General features: G+C 36.9%; 2 protein-coding genes and 1 long non-coding RNA gene across 5 annotated transcripts; 2 read left to right on the top strand and 1 right to left on the bottom strand.

Moving 5' to 3' along the window:
- The first annotated feature begins 4,305 nt into the window (after window positions 1–4,305).
- Window positions 4,306–8,336, top strand: LOC132103631 (uncharacterized). The gene is made up of 5 exons (XR_009423420.1): window positions 4,306–4,333; window positions 6,716–6,790; window positions 7,258–7,291; window positions 7,697–7,728; window positions 7,802–8,336. It is a non-coding gene; the product is annotated as an uncharacterized LOC132103631 (long non-coding RNA).
- A 719-nt stretch (window positions 8,337–9,055) lies between these two features.
- Window positions 9,056–12,485, top strand: LOC132103630 (sodium/potassium-transporting ATPase subunit gamma-like). 2 transcript variants are annotated; one of them, XM_059508725.1, is made up of 6 exons: window positions 9,056–9,254; window positions 10,231–10,269; window positions 10,394–10,468; window positions 10,683–10,710; window positions 11,996–12,036; window positions 12,124–12,283. In XM_059508725.1, exons 1-6 carry the CDS (start codon window positions 9,239–9,241, stop codon window positions 12,141–12,143), a joined length of 219 nt encoding a protein of 72 aa, XP_059364708.1. In that variant the 5' UTR covers window positions 9,056–9,238; the 3' UTR covers window positions 12,144–12,283. The 2 variants fall into 2 exon arrangements, with proteins under 2 accessions (XP_059364708.1, XP_059364707.1); XM_059508724.1 differs by lacking the exon at window positions 10,683–10,710 and having other exon boundaries at window positions 12,124–12,485.
- Window positions 12,486–14,017: 1,532 nt separating this feature from the next.
- LOC132103013 (NF-kappa-B inhibitor delta-like) lies at window positions 14,018–25,040 on the bottom strand. Of its 2 annotated transcripts, none has more exons than XM_059507798.1 (12): window positions 24,871–25,040; window positions 21,742–21,878; window positions 21,624–21,654; window positions 21,310–21,533; window positions 20,964–21,196; window positions 17,898–18,003; window positions 17,665–17,811; window positions 17,545–17,596; window positions 17,270–17,442; window positions 16,289–16,405; window positions 15,239–15,403; window positions 14,018–15,069 (listed from the first exon to the last, which is right to left on the bottom strand). In XM_059507798.1, exons 1-12 carry the CDS (start codon window positions 24,884–24,886, stop codon window positions 14,998–15,000), a joined length of 1,473 nt encoding a protein of 490 aa, XP_059363781.1. In that variant the 5' UTR covers window positions 24,887–25,040; the 3' UTR covers window positions 14,018–14,997. The 2 variants fall into 2 exon arrangements, with proteins under 2 accessions (XP_059363781.1, XP_059363782.1); XM_059507799.1 differs by having other exon boundaries at window positions 21,742–21,873.
- Window positions 25,041–26,394: the final 1,354 nt, after the last annotated feature.

Here is a 26,394-nt window from a genome sequence, read left to right as displayed (position 1 = left end):
GTCAATAATGCTCCAGCTTGATTAAATCACTTTTATTTTTTAGCACTTGATGTCCAACCAAAAAGTCACCCACAACTGTCAGGACTTGCTCTTCAATTCATAGTTGAAGAGGTTTGTTAAATGGCCAAGTTAGCAATATGATAGAAGTGATACTGTAATTTATTAGTCAGGTTTATAAACCTTCCCACAAGAGCTGAAGTATGTGTGTGGAAGTTTGCAGCGATTGAAGACAGCCCAGTGTCTCATACTCACCTGTTTTTTCAGATGCGATGGATCTTTGTTTAGCTGCAGGATCAGCTTTTGGCTGGAAAATGCCAGGTAAGTGTGTAGATAGAGGGACTGCTGTGAATGATAAAAAAAATGCTTTTCTATGCTTCTGACGTTCTGTTTGTTATTGTTTAATAAAACTTGGCTGCCATTGCACGTGACTGCTAATCTGAAATACTGGAGCAGATGGTGTAATTTTGACTTTGCGTGTTTTTGGCAAATTTTCACAAAACGGTTCCAATGTCTCGTTTCTGCTCACGAATACATCTTTCCCTGAAGCGCTGTTCTGAAAAGCCTGGGAAATAACACTAGTCTCACACCACAAGTCTTGAGACATTCAAGTGTGCCAGTGCAGCTCATGCTGTACCTAACTTTATACAGTAGGGCTGTGTATCACCAGCAAAGTCACAATACAATACGTATCAAGATACAGAGGCCATGATACGATACATATCATGATACAGGACTGCACTGAATTTTACCTCAGTAGAATTTAGTAAAAGAGCTGTTTATGAAACACTGCATACTTTAGGGCCAGTGCTAACTATAAGCAGTTGACTTCTGCAATATGAAGGGCCTCCATTACTGTACCACAGAACAATATAGGTAATGACATATGTTTAATGTTTACATTGGGCACATTCTGATTGTTTGCATTTTGTTTTTAAGCCCATGAATAATCATTTACAACTTAACATTGATTATAGGTTATCATTGCACAAATGAATGCACTCTACTTAAAAAAAAGGAGAGTTCTAAACTAATGCGCTGTCTTCTGTACCTCACGCACACGCGCGCTCAGTCACTCACACAGATCATACTTTCAGACATTTTTTGCAATCACACATTAAGGAAATAACTTTTTAGCACTGCCCCGCATATTTTTATAAACTATAAATAGGTTAATCGCTCAAGAGCTACATTATCTTTGAGCTGGTATCATCGTTTCTAAAGGAAACCACAGCTTCGCTGTTCACTGTAGAGAAATGCGACAAAACTGTGGTAATTCTTATGTGTACAGCCTCTCTCCTCTCTTTCTCTCTCTCTCGTGAAAATAAACACTTGATAAATTACAATGTTCTGAGAATAGAATACTGAAGTGGAGATCGCTAAATTGCAAGCTAACAGGTGTTTTCAGAAAGCAAGCGTGTTTATAGTGGAAACCGTTGCCAGGTTGACAAAGATAAGTAACGCGCTTAACATATATTTCCGTATTGCGCAATGTTTCGAGGATAACATTTCTTTCTATAAGGCAACCCCGTTTGTGTTCCTCTGCGGCCAGATTAAACCTCGTTGTAACCTATATATATTAAGCTCTATTCATTATTTTTTTAGAAACCGTGCAATTTTCTACTCAATTTTAAATTATGTTATTGTATTCAAATTAAGCACTGTCCACTGCTGTGCACGTGCCACAATATACAAACCCTATTCCAAAAAAGTTGGGACACTGTACAAATTGTGAGTAAAAAAGGAATGGAATAATTTACAAATCTCATAAACTTATATTTTATTCACAATAGAATACAGATAACATATCAAATGTTGAAAGCGAGACATTTTGAAATGTCATGCCAAATGTTGGCTCATTTTGGATTTCATGGAGTAATCCAATCAGTGGAGCAATATCAGAAAGGAGTTTCTCAGACAAAAATTGCAAACAGTTTGAAGTTATCATCATCTGCAGTGCATAATATCATCCAGAGATTCGGAGAATCTGGAACAATCTCTGTGCGTAAGGGTCAAGGCCGGAAAACCATACTGGATGCCCTTGATCTCTGGGCCCTTAAACGGCACTGCATCACATACAGGAATACTACTGTAATGGAAATCACAACATGGGCTCAGGAATACTTCCAGAAAACATTGTCGGTGAACACAATCCACCGTGCCATTCGCCGTTGCCGGCTAAAAAAGTCTTGACTTTAGGTCAAAAAAGAAGCCATATCTAAACATGATCCAGAGGTGCAGGTGTTTTCTCTGGGACAAGGCTCATTTAATATGGACTGTGGCAAAGTGGAAAACTGTTCTGTGGTCAGACGAATCAAAATTTGAAGTTCTTTTTGGAAAACTGGGATGCCATGTCATACGGACTAAAGAGGACAAGGACAACCCAAGTTGTTATCAGCGCTCAGTTCAGAAGCGTGCATCTCTGATGGTATGGGGTTGCATGAGTGCATGTGGCATGGGCTGCTTACACATCTGGAAAGGCACCATCAATGCTGAAAGGTATATCCAAGTTATAGAACAACATATGCTTCCATCCAGACGTCGTCTCTTTCAGGGAAGACCTTGCATTTTCCAACATGACAATGCCAGACTAAATGCAGAGCACGAATTCTGAGTATGGGTCACCATACTTGGCTGTATGTAGCTTTCACTTCACTCACACATACTGCATCAATTACAACATCATGGCTGCGTAGAAGAAGGATCCAGGTACTGAAATGAACAGCCTGCAGTCCAGATCTTTCACCCATAGAAAACATTTGGTGCATCATAAAGAGGAAGATGCGATATAGAAGACCCAAGACAGCTAAGCAACTAAAAGCCTGTATTAGACAAGAATGGGACAACATTCCTATTCCTAAACTTGAGCAACTTGTCTCCTCATTCCCCAGACGTTTGCAGACTGTTATAAAAAGAAGAGGGGATTCCACACAGTGGTAAACATGGCCTTGTCCCAACTTTTTTGAGATGTGTTGATGCCATGAAATTTAAAATCAACATGAGCAGCATTAAATGATGTTTTTTATACACAGGAATGTTGAAGTGTTTGCATCAATGCTTTGCCCATTGTTTTTGAAAGAGATGAAGGGAGGAGAGAGAGCGAAAGATCATTATGGATGACCAAAGTCTTAAAGTCAGGCCATTCATAGTGTTTAATGGAAGATTTGGAGCAATGCCTTCTACATTATTGTTTACAAAGAGCAGCCCCTCCGAAAAGAACATGGAGGTTTATTATTATTCCACTGGTAAATAAAATGGTGCCATTCTAAAGTAACATTTCTGCCAAATGTCTGTTTAATACTAATAAAAATTATTTGAAAAGATCTTGTCAAAATATTAGAATTAATGTTTTGTTCTTTGAGATGAATTTCTAAAATATCCTTCCTGTGTAATATAAATTTCATATTGAGCTTTAAAAACACATTAAGTTGATCTGGCATAATGAAAAGAAGCTATTCATGTTGGCTATTTTCATGCTTGTGGACATGCTTTTTGAAGATATTGCCATATTTTAGATTATTTATTTATTATTATTATTATTGGTTGTATGTCTGTCTACAAACAGTTTAACTGTTAAAACGTAGTGTCTAATCATAGTGTACATTTAACATTGTAGTGCACTGCAATACATTGGTGCCAGTTTTAGATGAAGTAGTTTTAGAATCACTGCAAGTTGTATATTAATTAATTTTGACTGCACTTTGTGAATTTTTTTTTCTCATCTGAAAGCACTTTTACATAGTCTAATATTGCTCTGTCTGTAATAGTTTGGCTGGCATAAACTGGGCATTTTTGCTTTGTTAAATTACAATTTTAAAACTCTTTCTCTCCTTCAGCCTCCCAAATGGATAAAATTCATGGTAGGTGTCTTATAGCCTATAATCTGTTTTGCATGAACTGAATGTCTCACTGGCTTATTAACAGTTATTTTAGCCAGGCTAGACCAGGTTTAATTTTGTGTGCATTGAAACATTTATATATGTTTGGAACTGTAAGCTTTTAGTTCACAGCATTTGTGTTTTTTTTTATTTTTTATTTTTTTTACAAATGTTTATGGAGTCACCAGTCAGAAAGCTTATCCTCTTAAGGTACATTCCATACAGTACCTGTTTTTCCATAGCATTCTGTATTTGAGAAATGGCTTGTAGACATGAACAGATTATTGGAGGGGTTTTTTCTTTCTTTTTTTGGTACTACAATGTTGTCATTAGCATATTAAATTCTCTTAACAATTTTCATTTTGATTGATACCAGACAAAAGCTTTGCAGAGTTTTGACTCTAAACATTTTCTTTCTTTTTTTCTCCCACCAGTATATGACAAGCCATTTCATTATGGTGAGTACAGATGGACTATAGCTGCTCGGGCAGTATACAAACTTGTAAGGATTAAGGAAATCTCTTGGTTGACTCTATAAAGCTGAAAGGGAAAAATGCTTAGCGATTATTCAGAGGCATTTGTGTTTCTCAGTGTATTGTGAGTGCAGTCATTATTATGGGACTTACAACTGCACTCTGATGTTTCCCATAGTGTGCTGAGCACTGTTGTATTAAGAAAGGCTTTTAGGGCCAAAGTGCGTCACCTTCTTCAGGAAACATCTGGGAAGTCAGAGAAGTTTTGCGTTTCCACTACTGTTTTCCCAAAATAAATGGAAAATATTCACCCTGGGGCTAAGCTTATGTAAAACACATAAGTTTGAATCTTCTATCTACCCCAGATTTTCCTAGATTTACTTTAATTTTTTTTAGTGTCCATATATAATGTCCCATTTAAAATTAAAAGCTCAATGCAGACCCCTACTTAGAAATCAAACTACTAAGTACACACAGGAGTTTAGTGGTTCCAGACTGTCTCAGGAAAGTCATTCTTCAGCTATTTTCATTATGCTTAGTAGATTTGTTTGTGCATGTTGTGTTGACCTTCGCACTCATACGCAGGACAAACTGGAATCTGCAGAACTTTTCACATTTTCTTTGATGATTTTAGGGGAAAATCCGGCATAATTTGTGTAACGAATCAGCTCAAAGGGGAAATATGAATAATCAATCATAACTAGTTATGATAAATTATAAATATTTAGATCCGCTGTAAGTTTTTACTTGACCTCTCAGTGTCAACTGTTTGTCATTTCTAAGAACTTTATTTTCCTTGTTAAGGAAAACTACTTTCTTAATACTACTCAGAGCATTTAGCAAAAATTTGCATGATTAGGGACTTCAGTTATGAGCAAACAATGAACAACCTCAAGTCTGATACAAGTAAGACTTTATTACATAAACACTTAAACTAGTCTAACATACACACACACACACACACACACACACACACACACACACACTCGCATACAGTTGGCATAGGAAAAAGGGGTTAAAGCTTAAGCAGTAAAGAGAAGAGAAATAAGATCATGAAGCTATGGTACAATTTGATATTCAGCAGATCTACAGCCTGAAGGAAACATCTTAGTTCAAACACACCTTTTTAAAAGGTGCATATGATACCTAATGTATCAGTTAATAAGACTAAGTTTGATATTGCATGTCTCGATTGTTTGAAAAATAGTCCTGATGCACTTTGGGGCTCCAGTTGGTCTCTGCGGTCTTATCAAGATCAGAGGATCTTGATAAATGAATATTCAAGGCCAAAGCCTGGCACAAGCTTAGCGTGGTTTTTAAGGCTCTTAGCTCAGCATCTTCTCCTGGAATTCCTGAATCTAGAAAAACCGCCCTGATCTGGTGATCGGTGATCTATATAGGGGGATGATATCACATTTGAGTGAGCCAATGAGGAATGGTATCTTTTTGGAGGGAAGTTTTACACTCTTTGTTCGTAGTATGGTGTCTTGCATATGAAATTAGATTGGGGCATTGAAGAGAAGAATATTTAAGATTCTTATAAAACTAATGGGTTGGATAGGCATCAACATATAATATACACTCTCATTTAGATCATGAAAATACAAACTCAGATACCAAACATCATATATATGAGGTTATATTAACTAGTGATGCATCATAAGCATGTATAAAACATATACAATACACAATATACAAGAACAGCAACAGCATACACAATGCCCTAAAATATATGTAAATTACTACAAAGAAAGGTTTTGCTATGAATTAATTAGAGTCCCTTTTTATTTGCCTTATGTGTCTGTTTTTAGAGAATTGAGTTTAGAGTTGCTTAGCCACATTCCTAGGTCGTCGTAAACCTAGTGTTATCAGATAGTGTGCCTTTGGTTGCTGGGGAACCAGAAGCCTGTTCTGTCCATTTTGAGGTGATAGCTTCCTTTTGGGGGAAGGGTCCATAGAACCTTTAGTTAGATGATGAGGCGTTATATATTATTTGTTAACATTATTTGCTACATTTGTTATATGAAAGTACAATAGTAGACACTTGGGAGTTTAAAGCCTGACCAATAAGCCAAAATATTAGTAAACAAATGAGTGGGGTGTAGAACTTTGTGAATGAGCTCCAATTCTACAGATTCTATGTGCACCTGATACAAAAGGGCTGTTTTGTTTGTGAATCTGTAATTTGTGTATTGTTTTGCCACTAATAAAACCTTTTTATTTTATTTTTTTTTGCTTTTGTTTTAAATATTTTAAGCTTATGTTGAATGTTTCCCATTTGAATCTTGTGTCACTAACATATTCTAATTAAATGAAAACATGCATCACTTCTGCATTTATACATGTTCTTCTGACTCCTCTTTCCAGATTATGAATCCCTGAGGATCGGTGGTATGATCTTTGCTGTGATCCTCTTCTTGATGGGGATCTTCCTCATTGTCAGTGAGTGTCAAATCTGTGTACTGCTCTCAGAAAGACTTAAGAGTTATCATACGTTTGTGTAGCACTTGCCATCAAATTTCTGGCATATTTTTGTAGATATTCACCTAAGAATGTATCCACACATGCAGATAAACAAATATCGGTTACTGAGGGTAGACTGGTTGCAAGCCAGCATGTCTTTCATGCCCTCTAAGTTTAAACCTCTCTATGACACCCAACACTGCATCATGACTTATGGTATACAGGGTAAAAGCAGCCAGTCTAACCTTTGACACTCTTACTCTGAACCCTCATCAATCCACATACATTACTAACGAGAAACCCTGACGTTAAGAAGAGTTTTTTTCTTCTTCATTTGTAACAGCAATCTAATCTCTAAAACACCATGTTCTTATAAATGCATTTCTCTTGTATGTTACAATAAACCACCAATGGTTCAGATCATATTTCTGGCTTGTTTCTAATAGGTCGGAAATGCCGCTGCAAAGGGAACAAGTCCAAGTAAGTGGCGAAGAAAACGAATGCATTTTGTTTTTTTATTATATTCAGGCTAAGCCGCATACACATTTTTCGCAGACCAAATCCAGTTATTTCAATCCATGGAATCAGGAATTTTGCATTAATAGAAAGATTTCATCATCCAGATTGCACAACAGGTTTATTTTGGTAATGCGGAATTGGAACGGTGACCAGCAGAAATCTGCTTGCTTTGACAATGACTTCTGTGTGATCTGTGATCAACAGACAGCTGAGCCTTTTTGCCACACATTTTGTATAATGTGACCGCATCTGTTCCAGTGGTGCAATTAGACCAATAATTAGACATCACGTCTATTTATTTTTCTGCTCTTCAGGAAATTACCACCTTTTCAATTTTGTCTGTCTTGTCTTTTGCGTGCTTCACAGGCCAGTGGGTCTCGACCCAGAGGCAGCCAGAGGTGAGAATAATCCATTTTATTTTAATTCATGACACTTAAAAAGAAACTGACATTTATGGTATTTTTATCGCAGGTGCAAAATAAAGTTAACCGAGGGAACTGAGAAAAAGGTGACACTGCCTCTGCTTTTGGATTCATTGTGATGTTCTATAGCCTGCATAAATGTTTACAACTTTGTATCTCTGGTGTTTTTAATGGAAAGCATGGCTTCTTAAGGAGAAATCTTAATCAGAACTTTGACCATTCAGAAGAAGAGGATTTAGTTCTTCTAGTGTTTACAATTTTTAAATCGTCTTTGTTTCTTAAATATGTGAGTATGAGTGTTCCTTTTAAAAAAAAAGTTTTAAAAACGTTTAAATAAAACCATTGATTCTCAGCTAGAACTACTTATAATGTTTAACTACCTTTGATAGTCCTCCCCCTCACCTTTTGTAATGTTTTTTATTTTTATTTTGTCTCCCAGTGAAGTGCTCAGTATAGCTAAAAGCAAAAAGTAGGCATTTTATATATTTTGTAAATTGTCCATTCAGTTTTGTCATATTGCAGAAGTAACAAATCTAACTGTAGGCCTACACTGTTGTTGAAAAATAAAATGATTTTCACTGAAAGTCTCTCGGATTCGGTCTGTGTTATAAATAGTTAAGCCTGTTATTACTAGTAATAGTACAAGCAGTTTGATACTGCAGCATGATGTTGCGATGTAGCTTCTGTATAAAAAAATTAAAAAAGAATATAAAAAATTTCTGTGCATGTAGAATATCACACGAGTCTCTGGAATACTTAATTCTGATTGGTGAATGTGCGGTCAGCTCTGTAGAACTATTGTTGCTCATAACATGCACCTATGTGACTTTTTTTCATATCATCACAATTTGGAGAAGAACACTGGCGCCGTCCTGTGATTCAAAGCGATATTACAGAAAAATGGCATCCGAGGGCTTCCAAAATAATGATAAAGAAAGCGGAAAATAAGCATTTTTTTTGTCCAATTGCATCCAGAATGTTCTGTTTCGGCTTTGGCCCAAAATTTTGATTTCGGTGCATCCCTATAGTTATAACGACATATAGACCATCAATATGATTTTGTCAGCTTCACGAATTTTATTAAACGGCTTTTGTTTTAACGCATAGCCTACAAATACTTGACGTGCCGAAACTCACAATCATCTCATTTTACTGAAATGTCCACCTTCCACGTCCCGTTCTAATCCTCCTGCAGACCCCAATCCTGTTGCTGCATGGGTGGGGTTCTCTGTCGCATGTATTCATTGGGGGGAAGTCCCCACCGTACTGGCCAGGATGAATTGTATCTACCTAACGCCATGTCTTGGAGCTTCCCATACCGAATTAGTGGAACACGACTGACCCGTGCCGCTAGGGGGCGTAAGTGAGTAACATTCGAAGTGCGGCATCTATGCAGTGCTCCACAGCGGGCTCTCTTCATTCAAGTTGCTGAAACACAGCCTACAGCAAGATTGAGGAAACCCTGGCTCGTTAAAACACTGCAGTAATGGCAGCTTCAACAGGTTTGTCTATTTATTGGATTTAGCTATTTGCTTTTGAAGATGAACTGCATGGTTGTGCCATAAGGAATTATTAAACACATTTTAAGATGTGTAGCCTACTGCTGAATGACTTGAGATTTGAGAAATGACACCTTTGGTGTTCGTCGTGAGTATAACAAAAGAATATTCAATAAAATGCTCAGTTATACACTATTATGTAATTTGACAGGAATTACTAATATTGTTGCATATATATGTAGTTGTCCTATTCAGTAATTCCAGTCTAATCTAGGCTATTTCCTAAATTTGTTCGTATAGAGGAGTGCTGGAAATCGCTAAGCCGTTAAACCTTGAAGTTCAGACACAACCGCATCATTGCGCTATAGAGCCAATTCTTTAAGGGACCGATCACAAAGTTGTGTGTCTTGTATGTTATTTTCTAAAAAGTTTTTTTCATATAGAAAGGCCTACTAAATGTTTTCAATACTGTTAGTTTAGACAGCTTTATTGATTATTACTAGAGGAAATTCACTCGCCACTGGCTTGTGGAGACTGCAGTTCTCAGAGCGCTTACATCCAACCCGTTTTTCGCTGAGCCCGCAGCCTCGCAGCTAATCAATAACCCGAATCCTGAGGTTCTCAGCTGAAAACACCTGAGTTTGCAAGATGCCCTTCTGCCTCGAGTCGTAGGACACACTCAGCAGCTAATTGAGATCACTGTTTATGTGATTAGTATTTCAAACGATTGCATTCTGAATGAATTTCAGCTAATAAGCTCGTTATTTGAGAGCTCATTAGACTCTGACTGTCCAGTGTAGGCTGATATCCCCATATTAATAGATTTAAAAAACCAGCATCTGTCCATGGTGCTGAACTCTGTCCCCCTGCATTGCCTTCCTTTTTCATTCCATGTCCTCACGGTGAAGATCCATGTTAAGTCTATTATAGGGGTTCCTTTTGTTTCAAAGTTGTAAAAAATATTTAAATGTATTTACAGAGTCATACATGTATATGGACCAGAGTGCCTTTCATTACGGTAAGACTATTGCATGGAAGTGTATATACAGAGAAAGCCAAAATAAATAAATAAATAAAATAATAATAATAATAATAATAAAAAAAATCACAATTATTTCACCAGTCTTGATTTCTGAGTTTAGATTATGAGACGTTGCGGACTACGGGTGTCATCCTTGCTGTGGTTATGTTCGTAACTGGGATTCTTATTGCTATGAGTAAGTCACTAACATAATGATAAGACATTTTAGTGCTGAATGAGTGTACATTTGTTTTCTGCAAAAATGTGGTTTAAACTAAAATATTACATGAGATTTAGATGCATTTCTTACAAACTGGCTAAACTCTAATTCAGTTGACCCCGATCTAGCTCCTCTCAATTATATATTTCACCATCTCTAAATGTTTTTTATTTTAATTTTGTTCTGACAGGTAAAAAGTTCAAATGCTCAAAATCCAAGTAAGAGTTTTTCACACAAATGTGCAGCCTTGACTGTGCATGTTGATTGAGTCCGAATAAAGGATGAGGAAATGTCCTGAAAGAAAAACAGATCAGTGGAACCGAATCAATGGTGCCAAGCCTGTTCACTGAAAGAGCTCCTTTACTCTTTGAATGCAGCCCCTGGTTTCTGAACTTATCGGTTTCTGAACCGTCCAGCTTCTTTTTTTTTCAGCTCACCAACACTGTCTATCAATTGCAACAACAGCATGTTTTACTTGCACGACCAGATATATCAAAGACATCTGCTGTGTTCATAAAAGCTGCAGTTATAGTTCAATATGTTTACAACAATAAGGTAGAAGTTTTGTTGTTCTTGCTCGTCCTAAATCATGGAAGTGGGTAGGCAGTGTATATCAAGAAGAGTGAGGTTACCTCTACACTTATCCGGCTACATTAGAAAATGAATCTTTTTCTCTACCATTTGGGTTTCAGCCTTTCTGTTAACACCAAGATGGTGTTTTTGTCCTGCGAAAATCAAGCTTTTTGAAGACACTCTTCCAAGTGGATACATTTGAGAATGTTACAGTGTGGACTGAGAAAGTGGAGTTATTTTAAAACAACGACGCATATTTCTCTGGAATATCCGGTGATTGGGTGTGATCTGGATGCACCAATAAGTGGTGAGATATATTGCAAATAAAATGATCATGCCAGCATAAGAGCATGATAACTTTAAGAAGTTAATATTTGGTCTCTTTGCATCATCTTGAAGAGCTCTTATTATGTTTTACTGATGCACAGTATAATGATTTAGCATTTTCCTACATTTCAGTGTGAACGAGAAACTTTTGGAAAACGTGTGGATGGAGAGTGTTTCAAAATGGAAATGCTGTTTTCAAATGTATCCGGATTAATGTAGACTTAGTCTGATTATGCTGATGCTCAGCATGTCATCTTGAGATGATCTGAATCATTTGATAATGTTGAAGTAAGGCTCTTGCATAACTAACACTTTACATCTGACTAATGCGGAAGCACATGCATGCTTAATATTTCAGAGTGCTTAGACCAGGGGTCCACAGCCCTGCAGAATTTAGTTCTGACTCTATTTTAAAACACACATGAACCAGCTAATCAAGGTCTTCATGATTATAACTCAAGGTAGGTGTGTGGGAGCATACTGGAGCCAAACTCTGCAGGACTTTGGCTCTCCATGAGCTGAGTATTGAGTTTGACACCCCAGATTTAGACAGACCAGCATGGCTTTGTGGGATAATTGTCTGTTTTTGTTTTTTCCCAACAGATCTAGTCCAGTGGAAGGCCCTCAGCCACCGAAGACAGAAGGTACACTAACTCAAACATTAATTACACTTAAAAAATACAGGCTTGTTTTTATTGAACGCTTGATACATTTGACCTTTTTTCTTTTAGTTCCACCTCAGACAGTGTAAAGCAGATGGTGCGACGGGGCGGCCCATTTCAGCTAGAGGAAATGCTCAGTTGCACAAAAATGTGGAGGAGAATCAAACCTGCTTGACCTTTTTTTGTAACCTCAGCCTAAATGCTAATCTAATAGGTCTAAATCTGATGTATTTTTAGGTCTATAGCACATGTGCTCCATAACATTACATCACTTTTGTGTTTAACGATGCCATTCATGATGCATCTCACCTGACCCCAGTTATTTTACTCATGCATGCACAATTTGCTTTAAATGTTGCTGTTATATAAAGGTCATTTATGGAAATATGTATGGAAGCATCCATGAATAATGAATTGAAAACTTGCAGACTGAATGAATTACACTGAAGATGTTTCATCTAATAGATTTAATTCATTTAGACACATGATGACGTTGATAGTTTCACTCATTTGCGTTTTACTGAAGAGAACATTGTTTGAATAAATAAAGAGTAATTAGCTCTCCAGCACTGAAATGTATTCAGTTCAGTGTGCTGCCCTGTAACTTGTGCATGCCAGATTTCAACAAAATGTAAGAAAATTTTCTAATTATTTTAGTCTTGTACAATATATATGAAGAGTTCCGATGCAAAAGTGCCATCTAAATTTTCATCTAAAATTAGCATTTTTTTTTTAAATCAGGCTCCTATAATAATGTTCAGTTATTTCACTTTAATGCCATAGAAAAGGATCAATACATTGCCATAAAAGTAAAATTACTGAACCTAAACATAGGAGCCTGATAAATTTCTTTAGATGACACTTAAAGACCTTTGCATTTGAACTCTTCATATTTATTCATTCTTTTATATTTTTTGTGTATTTGAAATATTGAATGTGTTTCACAATTATTTGCATATATCATATTTCAGTGGAAGTAATTTTTTTTTTTTACCATTAACAGTTTTGACATCAATCATAATATAAACGGAAATGCATAGCTTATTTAAAATCTTCTGTTTACCAATTGTAAAACTGTTTCTTGGATCTGTGAAGTCATTGCAACAGCACATTATAGAGGGCTTAGAAAGTAGAATAGTGTTGCCTTAAGAACTAAGAGCGCAACCACAGTGTTACAAACTAACTAGTGTTATTAAAACTAAGATCTAACATCCATTTGTAACAGCATGAATATTTAAATATATTGTATTCCAGTAAACAAAGAACTTTCTAACATATACTTTAGTCCCCAGCTAAGTGTTACTAAAAGCCAAATGACGTAATAGCAACTGAATGAAGAAATCATCCATAGAATGTTTAAAGAATAATGAACCAACCCACATCTGTTTGATCAGCATGTTTTTAGTGGAATGCTAATCAATTCATTACAAGTCCTCATTATAATGAAGACAATATATATATATTTAGAAGTGAAGTAGTTCACAGCAGTCATAATGAAGAGCTGAAAAGGGCTACTGTATGAAAAGGCATTTTTATTCTTCCAAATGTTAGTCATGTACCAAAGGCTTAATAAAAGCTCCTGAGTTACAAAGGTTTATTCTTGGTCTTTACTTTAGCTTAATTTAATTAGGCTTGGTCAGTTGACATAATGCATGACACACTAATAAAACATTAATGATTTGCAGAAATACATTAATAATTATATGAATGTTGCTTATTAAAGATGACACATGAACAATATATATATAACGTACATACAATCAAGCAAATTTTAATGCTACTTTATATACTCACAGAATTTGGTTTAGTCAGAAGGTTTCATTCATTGAGTGTTTGTGATATACACTAAAACAATGAGCAAAGTTTCATAAAATGAATTCTACAGAAGGCAGTTTGCACTTTGTTCTCAAATTAATTCTCATAAAATCCACAGACCTCTCTTTACAAGAAATTTGAATTTTCCCTCATTTGAATTTCCAGGGGGACTGTGCACTTCGACAAGGTGAATCATGCGTATAACTGACTCAACAACAACAACATCCTCCAACATTTGAAATCTTGATACAAGATGGACTCTATCCCCAAAGACAAATATTTCCTTTCATTCTATTCCAATGAAATAACATCGTTAAATCATATGAATGATTCTGACATCTTGATTCTGGCAGGTCTAGATGACAAAACATGCTTCTCACCTCAGAAGCCCCTGACATTTCACTCCCTCATACATGACTCACCAAATTAACACATTCACATGCATGGCTGGATGACACATCTCCTGTAAGGACAACTATGATATCAAGTGTGCTGCTGAGAAAAGTGCATTACATAGAGAACTGATGTCAATTATATAAAACAATCAAATAAATAACTGATCTTTCCCCCTGAGTGAAAGTAACATGAGCACAGAGCAACATATGCAATGCATACCAATCAAAAGCTATATAAATACATATCAAAACAATTAAAGAATATCCCACTGATACAGTGAGTTAAAAAAGAGCTCAGCTGCTCACGTATGCAAACCAATATGGTTTATAATTGAAGGTGGAAACTCGACTGGTACTGACAGTCCTTGTGACGATTTCATTGAAATCACTATTCATGAACACACTAAAATGTGTTTTAATCCTTAAATAAACTGGGAAGCAGCTTTATTGTAAAGAATCAATGAACGATCCTTCAGAAAATATACTGTCATACTAAAATGATGCAATGTGTGAAAATCCCCATAAAAGGATACTGAAGATAAACCCACTGTACTCCAGAGATTGTGTTTTTAGGCTCTTTCTGATCTCAAATTCTTTAAATAGATTTTATCCACATTTTGATGGTGAACCGTTTTTCAGAATGAATGTTTCAAGCGCATACTGTTATTTGATCCAGATGACTGCATCTCTATTGGAGAAAGTGGGATACGCTGGGACTAAAAATCAGTCCTAGTCACTCTTGGTCCTGTAAGGATGTAAACCGTCGCCTAGAGGAGGCACTTTTCTTCTTCAAGATGAGCTTGAGCTGAGGGAGAGAGAGCGAGAGAGTGAAAAAGATGTGTCAGCTACTGTGTAATCAGTTCTTTTCTTCCCATGCTGTAAAAAAGATTCTAGAAACTTTACAAGAGGATGTTTTGTGTGGTAGTCTTACACACAACAGGCAGACTGGCTGATAACAAAGAAAAGCTTCTCACTTTCTCTCCTGTGTCTCCGCTCTGCAGCAAATGAGCGGGCTGGTCGTTCTCCAGGTTGCGGATGCTGGGATCAGCACCACGACTCAGCAGCAGCCGGATCAGTTCCTCCTGGAAGGGGTTTCCGTGCAGCCCTGCGGCCATGTGCAGGGCAGTGTGTCCGTGAGCCTGAGAGGAGACAGACATTATAGAGAATCATGTCCACTAGTAATGTCCTAGAGTTCATTAGAGGATGGGATAAATGTAGTAATGATCACATCACATTATACAGCATGTTCCAGTCTGCTCGTCCATGTGTCCTGTCTGTGTTTGGGTGTTTCAGACAGGCTGTTAGTCTTTATATTAGCCGTGCTACTTTTTAGTGACCCTTTCTGCAGGTTACACAGTAGATGACAAGTGACTTAAAAAAATAGAAAAGAAAAAACTCTGATTCATTCAGCAACGAAATAAGGGGCTGTCTATAGAAGGGAATCACTGAACTGTTCACTCAACCAGTATGTTCAAAAACACTGATACATTCTGTTTATCAATGTAACAGATGATTGTATTTATGAGAAAATCATCGGCTGTTCACTTAGAACAAAAACTCTGATTCATTCTGGAATTAAACAAGTGGTTGCCTTTAAAAGTGAATCATACACTCAACCGATTCATTCGAAAACACTGGTTGATAACCAAAACAGATTTATGAGTGAATCAAAAACAGGTGACTGTCCTTATAAGTGAGTCATGCTGGGAATTATTGATCCATTCGATTAATAGATTTGTTTATAAATAGTCATCCACTGAGTAACAAAATGTAGTTACTGCGTGTTGCTGTAATGGAGACATGCAGACGTTAATTTAGCTTTGGCTTCGTTTGAAACTTCACTATTGTATCTAAAATGTAAGTCCCTCAACAACAACTTCTTGTTCACAGCCACAATAGTGCTGTTTGTCAAAATTTCACCACACCTGTAATTACCAGCGGCACGAGGCAAGTGTGATATTAATTGAGTATGGTTTTGAATGTATATGAAAGTCAATACAATGTCGTCATCATATGTCTCTCACTTTCATGTTGATGAACGCCTGCATATTGGAGAGTTGGAGGCTGAGGAGGAAGCGCACAAGATGGATATTCCCCTCCTTCACTGCCAGGTGAAGAACTGTCTTGTTGCTTTTGATTTCCTGAAAAAGACAGAGGCACACCAGTCAACAAAGTGAAACGGAAGCAACATCAGAGTTTTGTGGCATGAATGAGGTTTCCTCCTTGAGCGGCAGCCTCAAAACGAAACCGCTCAGTATGGAACAATCACAAAATCAGTTGTTTATCTGTCAGACTGAAAGGAACATTTGGGAAATACATATTTTCCTATTCAACTGAAATGTCTATTACAATTTGGAAATATCAGTTTCTGTGATTTGTGTGTTACGTACTTGGAGTCAATAAGATATTCAATAAATGAATACTTATATTTGGCAATGATTCATTAAAACCGATCAACAGTTACAATAGATTGACAATAATATATATAACCTTACAAAAGATTACTAAATAAATCCGGTTCTTTTGAACTTTTGTATTATTTAAATAATCCAGATTTTTTTTTTTTTTAGATTTGCACAAAAATATTAAGCAGCACAATTGTAATCATGTTTTTTGAGCGCCAAATCAGCATATTAGAATGATTTCCAAAAGCTTGTGTGACACTGAAGACTGAAGTAATGACTGCTGAAATAAATTACTTTTTACATTTTAAATGGTATTAAAATAGAAAGCAGCTTGTTTTAAATTGTAATAAAATTTCAAATTATTACTGTTTTTATTGAAGTTGGCATAGGAGATAAAATTAATGCAAACCATAAGCTTTACATTTAATATGCCACTTTAATCATGTTATTATGGGCCAGACTTTTAATAATATTATTTAATGGGGGTCCTTGCACCATCAGTTTATCCACCAAATGGTACTTTAGCAATAATTAACACATTACCTTATCATCAAACTGGATTGATAAAAACTGGATTAAAAAGCCATGAAAACAGAGTACCTGGCTGAGAACTGAAGCTCCAGCATTTATAAGAATCCGCAAGCACACCAGTTTATCTTCTGCTTGAGTCTGTAGACTGTCATCAGCCAACCATGTTGAGGATGAAGAGGAGGCATTTATGGCCTTTATCGTGGCACAGTGAGAGATCACTGCACAATGCAGAGGGGTCAGGCCTAAAAAAAAAACAGGCAGAAGCAAGAGGGGCTGTATATTATTGTCTCCTCAGATGTCACTGTAACTGCTAATAGAACACCACTGTATGTAAAGGTTTATACCTTCAAAATTACGAGCTTCCAGGTCCACTCGCAGTCCAGCAAAGAGTAAAACCTAGAACATAGAAGTTTAGAAGCATGCTTTCTTGATTTTGAATGGTTTGCAAATGGGTGGTCTCTCACCTGCATGACACGGGGGAAACCATAGGTGGCAGCCAGATGAAGTGCAGTTTGACCATTGATGTCACAGATGCATATGTCCGCACCTAGAGAGAGTAGATCCTGGACTATATCTGGCTGACTGGCAGTTACAGCCACCAGTAAAGCACTCTGGGTTTCAAAAGAACAGAAAGTCAGTGAGTGCATTAATAGAAATCTCCCTGGTACATCCTGAATTAGATTGTTGTGATATTCACCTTGCCCTTGTGTTCTTTAGAGTCCAACTTCCCCAGTTCACAAAGTTTCTCCGCAGCAGCAAAAGCATATTCCCTCAGGCCTTTCGCAGTATAGATGTGTAGAATGCTAACAGAGAGTAAGAACAGAGTTTCAGTTTTCGTTTACAGTGCAGAGCTGGTTAATAACCCTTTCTATTTCTTGCCACATTTCCATAGGATTTATGCTCAAAATGTGGCTTCATTAGCTAAGCAACACACAAGACCTTGGAGGACCCCTCTGGTAAAACACCTAATGATGTGGTAATCTGCTGATCCACTAACTGAGTGATTTACTGTACATAAATACAGTAAGAAGTACACATAAAAAAAATTTGACTTAAAAAAATTATAATTTAATAAAATAATAATAAAAGTAGAAATTTAATGATTCTAAAGTTTTCAAGTTGTGTAACCAAGAAGTTAAAAAGTAACACAAACACACACACATATCATTTTAATATATTTAAGTGTCCACATATAAAGTATTTAAAAAACAAACAGAAAGAATAGTTGATGATTTTTCTACATGATTTTTGCCCCGATTGTCCGCTGATTTACAGTCTGTACAACGCTAGTTGCCGAATGTGGGCTACGTTTACACTAGTGCGTGTAACATTTACATTTAGCCATTTAGCAAACACTTTTATCCAAAGTGACTTACAAATGAGGACAATGGAAGCAATCAAAATCAACAATGTGATATGGGAAGTCGTGGCCTAATGGTTAGAGAGTCGGACTCCCAATCGAAAGGTTGTGAGTTTGAGTCCCGGGCCGGCAGGAATTGTGGGTGGGGGGAGTGCATGTACAGTTCTCTCTCCACCTTCAATACCACGACTTAGGTGCCCTTGAGCAAGGCATCGAACCCCCAACTGCTCCCCGGGCGCCGCAGCATAAATGGCTGCCCACTGCTCCGGGTGTGTGCTCACAGTGTGTGTGTGTTCACTGCTCTGTGTGTGTGCACTTCGGATGGGTTAAATGCAGAGCACAAATTCTGAGTATGGGTCACCATACTTGGCTGAATGTCACTTCACTCACACTCACTCACTCAAAAGAGCAAAAATATTCAAGTGCTATAACAAGTCTCAGTTAGCTTACACGTAGCAAGGTTATTTAAAAACCATATAATAAAAAAATAAATTAAAATACATTAGATTAGAGAAGCTAGTGTTAGTTTCTTTTCTTTTGTTTTTTAAAGAAAACAACCTTAAAAAAAATTGGGTGCAAGTCTAAAAGGGACATTTTTTTTTAAAGAATAAAATTAGAATAGTGAGTGTTAATGTTAGAGGGTCAAATAAAGATGGAAGAGATGTGTTTTAAGCCGATTCTTGAAGATGGCTAAGGACTCCGCTGCTCGGATTGAGTTGGGGAGGTCATTCCAACAGGAGGGAACATTTCATTTAAAGTGACTTTATGCTTCTTTGGGATGGCACAATCAAGCGACGTTCACTTGCAGAACACAAGCTTCTAGAGGGCACATATGTAATAAGTAATGAATTTAGGTAAAGGGGTGCAGAGCCAGTGCCTTGAATTTAATGCAAGCAGCTATTGGTAGCCAGTGCAAACTGATAAACAGAGGTGTGATGTGTATTCTTTTTTTCATTAAAAATGAATCTTGCTGCCGCGTTCTGGATTAATTGTAAAAGTTTGATAGAACTGGCTGGAAGACCTGCCAGGAGAGCATTGCAATAGTCCAGCCTGGACAGAACAAGAGCTTGAACAAGGAGTTATGAAGCATGTTCTGAATGAAAGGGCTTGATATTTTTAATACTCAATAAAGCAAATCTGCAGGACCGGACAGTTTTAGCAATGTGTTCTGAGAAAGTCAGCTGATTGTGGTCGGTTGTTAGAGTTGATGAAGGAGGGGGAGGAGGAGGTAGGAAAATGTTTTAAAGAGCATGTGGGAGTTTGACAGATTGTTAATTTTGTTATCATAGTATGTCCTTTTAGCAGTGGAGACATTAGCAGAGAAGGAAGAGAGGAGTGACTGATACACATGAAGATCAGTAGTATTTTTTGATTTGAGCCACACCCTTTCATCAGCCCTGAGCTTAGAACGATGTTCGCAGAGAACATCAGACAGTCAGGGGCAGAAGAGGTAGTACGGCCTGGCCCGGGGGTCCATAAACAGCTACAAATGGATTTTAAAAGGGCAGGTGACTTGTTTTCGTTTTAAAACGTATAAAGTTTGCTCCGGTTACACCTGTTGTTTATACAACTCTGGCATTTCTGACCCCTAAAAATGGAGACTTTTGAAAACGCTGCAGCCCGTTTTAGTTTGAAAACGTGGGGGTTGCGTTCCAGTACAAACGGACCAAAACGGAGACTTTTGAAAACGATGGCGTTGCTGCCCACAATTGCTCTGCGTATTCTTGACGACAATAATATTAAACAATAATATAATGCTTATTGTTGTACCCATAGATATCTATATATAGCTATCTATGGTTGTACCTGCATGAATGGTCATGTGACATGCGTCTTCTACTGTGTAGTTTGGACGGAGAGCGTTTCTGAAATGCAATAAAAACGCAAGTGTAGTTGAGCACCGTTTTAATTTTAAAATGCCGTTTTAAAACTAAAATGCACTAGTTTAAACAGGGCGGTCTGCAGATTTGAGTTGAGTTAAAAGATTCCATAGAAAATCACATAGTGTATGCTGATTCCATCCAGTCGGAGGATAACAAAAATGTTTGAAAGGCCGTATTTTCAGCTGGTTTTAGAACACGTTGTTTTCATTTGTCACGCATCTTCGAGCAATAAGGCACATGTTTCTGCTTGAGTTTGTTGTGATCGGAACAACTTGCATGATGGCCAGTTCTCCATTCAAATAGTCTCAAATTATAGGTGATGATAAAAAAATATGTTTCTTGATCCGCATAATAGAATGATTTCAGAAGGGTCATTTGACACTGAAGACTGGAATAAATTCAGCTTTGCGTCACATAAATAAATTTAAATTTAAAATAGACTATTTTGACTATTTTTGCAGCCTTGGTTAGCATAATATATATTTTTTCAAAAACATTTTGATCCTATTTTCTGACTTACGTGTCCCCGTCATCATCCTGCCAGGTGGTTCTACTGTAATCCATGTTCTGGAGGAAGACTCTGGCCTCCTGCAGCTTGACCATATCCATCTGGGACCTGAACTCTTGGAGTAGGTATGGGCTTGTGTGATCCTCTGCTCTGGATTCAGATGGCCAACACAAGCCGGGGCTCTGAATGGAGACAGCCCCAGCCAAATTAGTCCCAGCTGCAGTTACAGGGCACTCTGTTATAGACTGTGAGAACAGAGAATAGATTGCTTTTATTTCCATCCATAATATGGTCAAACTCCTTTAATTTTGAAAGCCTTCAATAATCATTCAGAATAAAATACTTATAGAGCTCTTACATATTGCTGTGTTGTCTGGGCATCCTGGCAGTCTTGCATCTGCTGAGGGCTGTAGCCAGTGGCAAGCGTCTGTCCAGTCTGGGTAAAGTTTGGTGTGACGGAGGAACTAGACATGAATGTGAATGGGCTGCAATGCTGTAGGGAGGAATGTGCCTGATGAATGCTGGGAACTTCCCACCGGTCATATCTAACTGCTCCCATGTCTGTGTAGCTTGCACTGGCTCCTGCAAAGGAAAGGTACATTTTTTTAAGATCTAAAAGAAAATCTAATTGTCACCGAAGACCCATTTTATAAGCAAAACCCCCAGACTCACCGGCAGTGGGAGATTGTACTGATGCCAAAACCTGTTGGAAACATTTTGGGGGGTGATTAAAGTTGTTTATCGTCAACCTCAAGACATGCATATGTAGAAATATGATAATTTGACTCACTGGGACAGATGCAGCACCACCAGCAGTGTAAGATGCTGTAGAGCAGGAGGGAGGTGCTGAGGAGGTCTCTCTCTTTCTCTTCTGCTCCAGGAGTTTCTTCACTGTGGGCAGAGGGTAACACGCCTTTTCCTTCTGTGCTGTGGACACATGAACAAACCATCGTTATATTTATGATAACATATTTTCTGTTCAAACGCTGTTATATGATACAGCCTACACCGTTCAAACGTTTAATATTTCAGCAAATAAAAGTAAAGTAAATTTTGTTCTTTTGAACTTTCTGCTCAAAACTTTCTATCTCATCTTGAAAAAAATGTAGAAATGAATAATGAATAAGAATTTTTGCTTGAGCACCAAATCAGCATATTTCAGAATGAATTCTGAAGGATCATGTGGTACTGAAAATGAGTAATTATGCTGAAAATTCAGCTTTGTCATCACAGGAATAAATTACTGTTATTTTACTGTATTACTTATTTTATTTCGCAATATGACAATAACACAACACAATATGTTTTTACTGTAAGTTTGATCAAATAAATGAAGCCTTGGTAAGAATAAGAGGCTATTTGTAATTATATTTATAATTATATATATATATTTTTTTAAAGAAAATAAATGCTACTAAATATTTAATTTATATATTAATGAGGAATGTGAGCAGGGTATTGTAGATCTGCCTAGAAATTGGACATTTCTATTAAAACCACTTTAACAATAACAATAACTTTTTAAGCGTTCAAGTCAAGTGAAACATACATCATATAACCATTCGACATATCTTGCTGGATGCACATTTATTGTTGTTTTCAAGTAAATCTGATTTCTCCAGTAATGTAATTTCCCCAGGGCCATTTTTAATAACAGGTATTGGTATGACTTAAAAAGTATTTTCTTCATGTTAGTCACCAAAAGAGACAAGACAAGAATGCAAATATCGGAGGTTTCCAGTGGGCATCAGTTACATATTCTAGAGCAGAGGGAAAGAAAGTTTCTTCACAAATCTTGACCCCAAACGTGAGATAAGAAATACATTTCCACCGAAGGAGCATAATTCTCATCCTCTCACCCGTGAGGAAGGTATTCCATTTGGAAAAGAGGTGGTGAGGTCACATCTACCTGTCTTTATCAGAAACCCTGCGTCTATGGAGACGGTTCTCACAGCACGCTTTCTATAACTATTTCCTTTTCTCCGTTACGCTCTTCGTGGCAAACCACATCTTCTTCCTGCATCGGTGACGTACGTCCTTTGCAGGGGCCCATCAGAGGTGGCTGAACAGATACTACGATTCAGAGTAAGATTTGATGCTTGCCTAACTTTTCACAGAGTGGCAGTAATGAGCTGAAACCAGCTGCAAAGGTCACAGCTAGATTGCAATACTGCATCTAGTCACTAGGAATAAAACAGGTCTAATATAGACATTTATTGAACTACTTCTTTATGCACAGATATTTCTTTCAAACATATCCCTTTACAGGAAAAGTAACTGGTTTCAGCAAAACCTAATTCTTATGATAAAGGGGATTCAAAAGAGGAAGATGGAAATTCCACTGGGTATAACCTTGAGGGGATCATTCCTTTCCTTATCTCTCTTGTTTGTTCTCCATTCCATGTTATTTTAATTCCTCCACTTCTCAGTCTCACTTTTTAAAGCTGACTCAGAAAGTTAAAAGGAAAGACAATCTGCTGCTCAGCCCTGTACATTACATGTGGTTGTGTATAACTGACTCCAAAAAAAAAAGAAAAGAAAATTAAGTTCTATATTTCTGAAAGATTAAGAAAAAAACTGGAGTTAAAACAATGGTTATTAATATCTTTATAGACATCAAAATGTCTCAATATGTATTTAAACTATTTCGACACAAAATTTTAGTTTTAAGAGATTAATGTGGGGGTGTTATATCAAAGTTTGAGAGACGTTAAAAATGTGTTAGAACAACAACCACCAAACGTTAATGAGGTAGAAAACACCTGACCTTCATATTCTGTAAGCAGGCTTTCTAATGCTTCTACCACTCACAAAAGTTTCAAAGGTCAAACGTTCACAGATACACAAGATTGATCTTGTATGGTTAAAATGTCCGAGAGAGTGGGCTTTAGCTGCTGGGATACCCTCGCACCTCTATCTTGTAATTTCAAAGACGGAAATCCCTGGCCAGTGAGTCACGCGCGTGGGTGTCGCGTCGCGTCGCGGGGATTCCGTAGCTCTCGCTCCGTTATATGACACTAGACACAGTAGGCTAAATATATTTACGCATTACAAAAACCTTAGATGGCACTTTATCCGTAAACACCTGGCATATTCCACATGACAGTTTTTACCAGTATTAGAAACTTAAGCTTTGAAGTCGACAGATAGCCTACATTTTCTTCATTTTCACAAGCTTTTCTCTATAAAAATGAGACCGCACACCCATTAAAAACGGGAAATGAAAGTTGAACAGGGAGGAGTTATTAAGGGGTTTGTCCAAATAGCTGTTAAAATGAACTCAGTGACTGACATGCTGGGGGATCCTTTATTCAAATGAGTTAAGTCTATTTTTAAACGGTTACATATCACCGAGCTTACGTCATATAGAAAACAAGTAAACAGCTAAAGATGAAGGTAGCATCGTATATGATGTCTCCAGCAAAATACTTGTATTTAATAGCCTTTGTGTATTTAGTTAAATGACTTATTAAACGCTTATGTTTATTAGTAGGAAGTCCTTTAACCCGGACACTTACTAATGGCAGTCATTCTCTCTCTCTCTCTCTCTCTCTCTCTCTCTCACACACACACACACACACACACACACACACGCACACACACGCACACACACACACACAAAGATAAGCCTACTAAAGCTGTAACTGGGTCGGTATATTTTCATATTATTTACCCATAAAAGGTGCATATTAGATGAAAAGGTATTAGTAGCCCACTTCAAGTATAGCCTGTATATACTATAGTATAGCTATTGCCCATAGTGATAACCTTTGTAGTCTACTTTTTTCCCTGAGAAAGTCTGCTATTTCTGTCTTTTTTACTCCACCATTTCATAAACTCAACTTATAGCCTATTCCCCATCACTTTCTGCTGTATAAATTCTCTAAATAAACGAAAGAAAAAAAGTCTTCGTACTCACATTTCTGAAAGTGCATGTCAGAATCCCTTGAGCAGTCTTTATTTCTCGGCTCCCACGCCAGGTGAATGAATGATGTCAGTCAGAGCAGCCTCTGTTAAATGTCAACTCCTCGAGTCACTGCCTGTTATCAACTGATTGCGGGCACGTTCCTCTCTGTCTGTATACACAGACCACGCTGTGTTATGCTCAGCCCATCTTTAGCTCCGCCCTTTAATGCTGACGAGCTGTCAAACACTACAGCATGTTGGAGGAAGGTGGCCAGGCTTAAACAAAAAAATGCGAAAAGCATACCAAAATTTAATTTATTTTTTATTTTTCATTTTTAATTAATTTTGGAAATGTCTAATGCATATACATAAAAATAATAACATACTGTTAGATTTCATGGAGAATTCATGTAGTCTGTTTGTCCTAAGGAAGATAATTTGAACTATTGTTTAGTTGTTTATGTGTGTTTTTTACAGTTATTTATTTATGTGTTTCTTTCTCTCTTCTCTTAAATGCTGTCTTACAGAATAATATCGTTCTTATTTCTCGTGTATCTTGACTTAATTGTTAAAATGTATTGTAATGTTCATTAATTTCTTCAATAAAGAAGAAACAAACAAACAAATAAACAAAAAAAGGTGGGCCAGTTTGTGCCTGGCTGACAAAATGACAAATAAGTAGGTAATGTCTGAGATGACAAGGAGAAATATTTAAAAAATGTAAAACTTAAAACTCATTGGTTTTTGGAAATGTCATACGCATTTCATGTTTTTGGTTTGATTTCATACATTTTTGAAAAACATTTCTTGTAGCCTACTAAAATATTTGTTAAATGTTATTATATATTAAATATGGTAAAATATCTTAAATATTTTTTTTTGAAAGAATCAAAATTATTTATTTCAACCTCATCATAGAAATAGTGTATTGAAATATAATATAATAATTTATATAAATTTAATATAGACAGTGCTTCTGTGAGTTAGTTTTGTCAAATGAATTTGAAGACTATATCTATACTTCCTTTTCGCCCCACAAAAACTTTGATCTGCTGATTTGCCTCAGAAATGTTAAACAATTTTGTCAATTTCCTCTTTTCTCACCACAACACCAAAACTGTCTTCTGTTTCTTTTTCCTCCTCCACCTTCACCCACTCATCCTCTCCCAGCTGTAGAATAGTGGAGAACTTTAAAAGCTCAGATGCTGTTCACTTTGTAGTGGTCTTATAGTTATTTGTAATGAGAAAACACTCATATTAGCTTTAAATAAATATCATGATAAGTGCACATTCTGATGTAGTACTTAAAAACGTTGTATGGCCACTACTAGTCTATTCCTGTAGTAACATACTTTTGACTAACCTCATTGTGAACCAGCTGCATTAGATCTTCAACAGCTAAATTTATAGCCCCTCCATTATGTGCCCTTAAAAATGTAAACAACAACATAAACCATTATGGGTATTACAGCTCATTTCTCTATTTCTAAAAGAGGAGTGGAATAAGTAGTATAGGCTGAGGTAGTGTCTCCTGATA

Source organism: Carassius carassius, chromosome 24 (genome assembly GCF_963082965.1).
Source record: "Carassius carassius chromosome 24, fCarCar2.1, whole genome shotgun sequence".
NCBI classification, from domain to species: Eukaryota; Metazoa; Chordata; class Actinopteri; order Cypriniformes; family Cyprinidae; genus Carassius; species Carassius carassius.
This window is presented reverse-complemented; position numbering and strand designations above follow the sequence as displayed.

Coding starts and splice junctions, on each gene's coding strand:
- LOC132103630 (XM_059508724.1), top strand. Junction 10,270..10,393: donor CCAGAGTGCCTTTCATTACG/GTAAGACTATTG, acceptor TTCTGAGTTTAG/ATTATGAGACGTTGCGGACT. Junction 12,037..12,123: donor TCAGCCACCGAAGACAGAAG/GTACACTAACTC, acceptor TTTTTCTTTTAG/TTCCACCTCAGACAGTGTAA.
- LOC132103013 (XM_059507798.1), bottom strand. Junction 21,197..21,309: donor CCCAGACAACACAGCAATAT/GTAAGAGCTCTA, acceptor CTGTTCTCACAG/TCTATAACAGAGTGCCCTGT. Junction 18,004..20,963: donor CAGGATGATGACGGGGACAC/GTAAGTCAGAAA, acceptor ACTCTCTGTTAG/CATTCTACACATCTATACTG.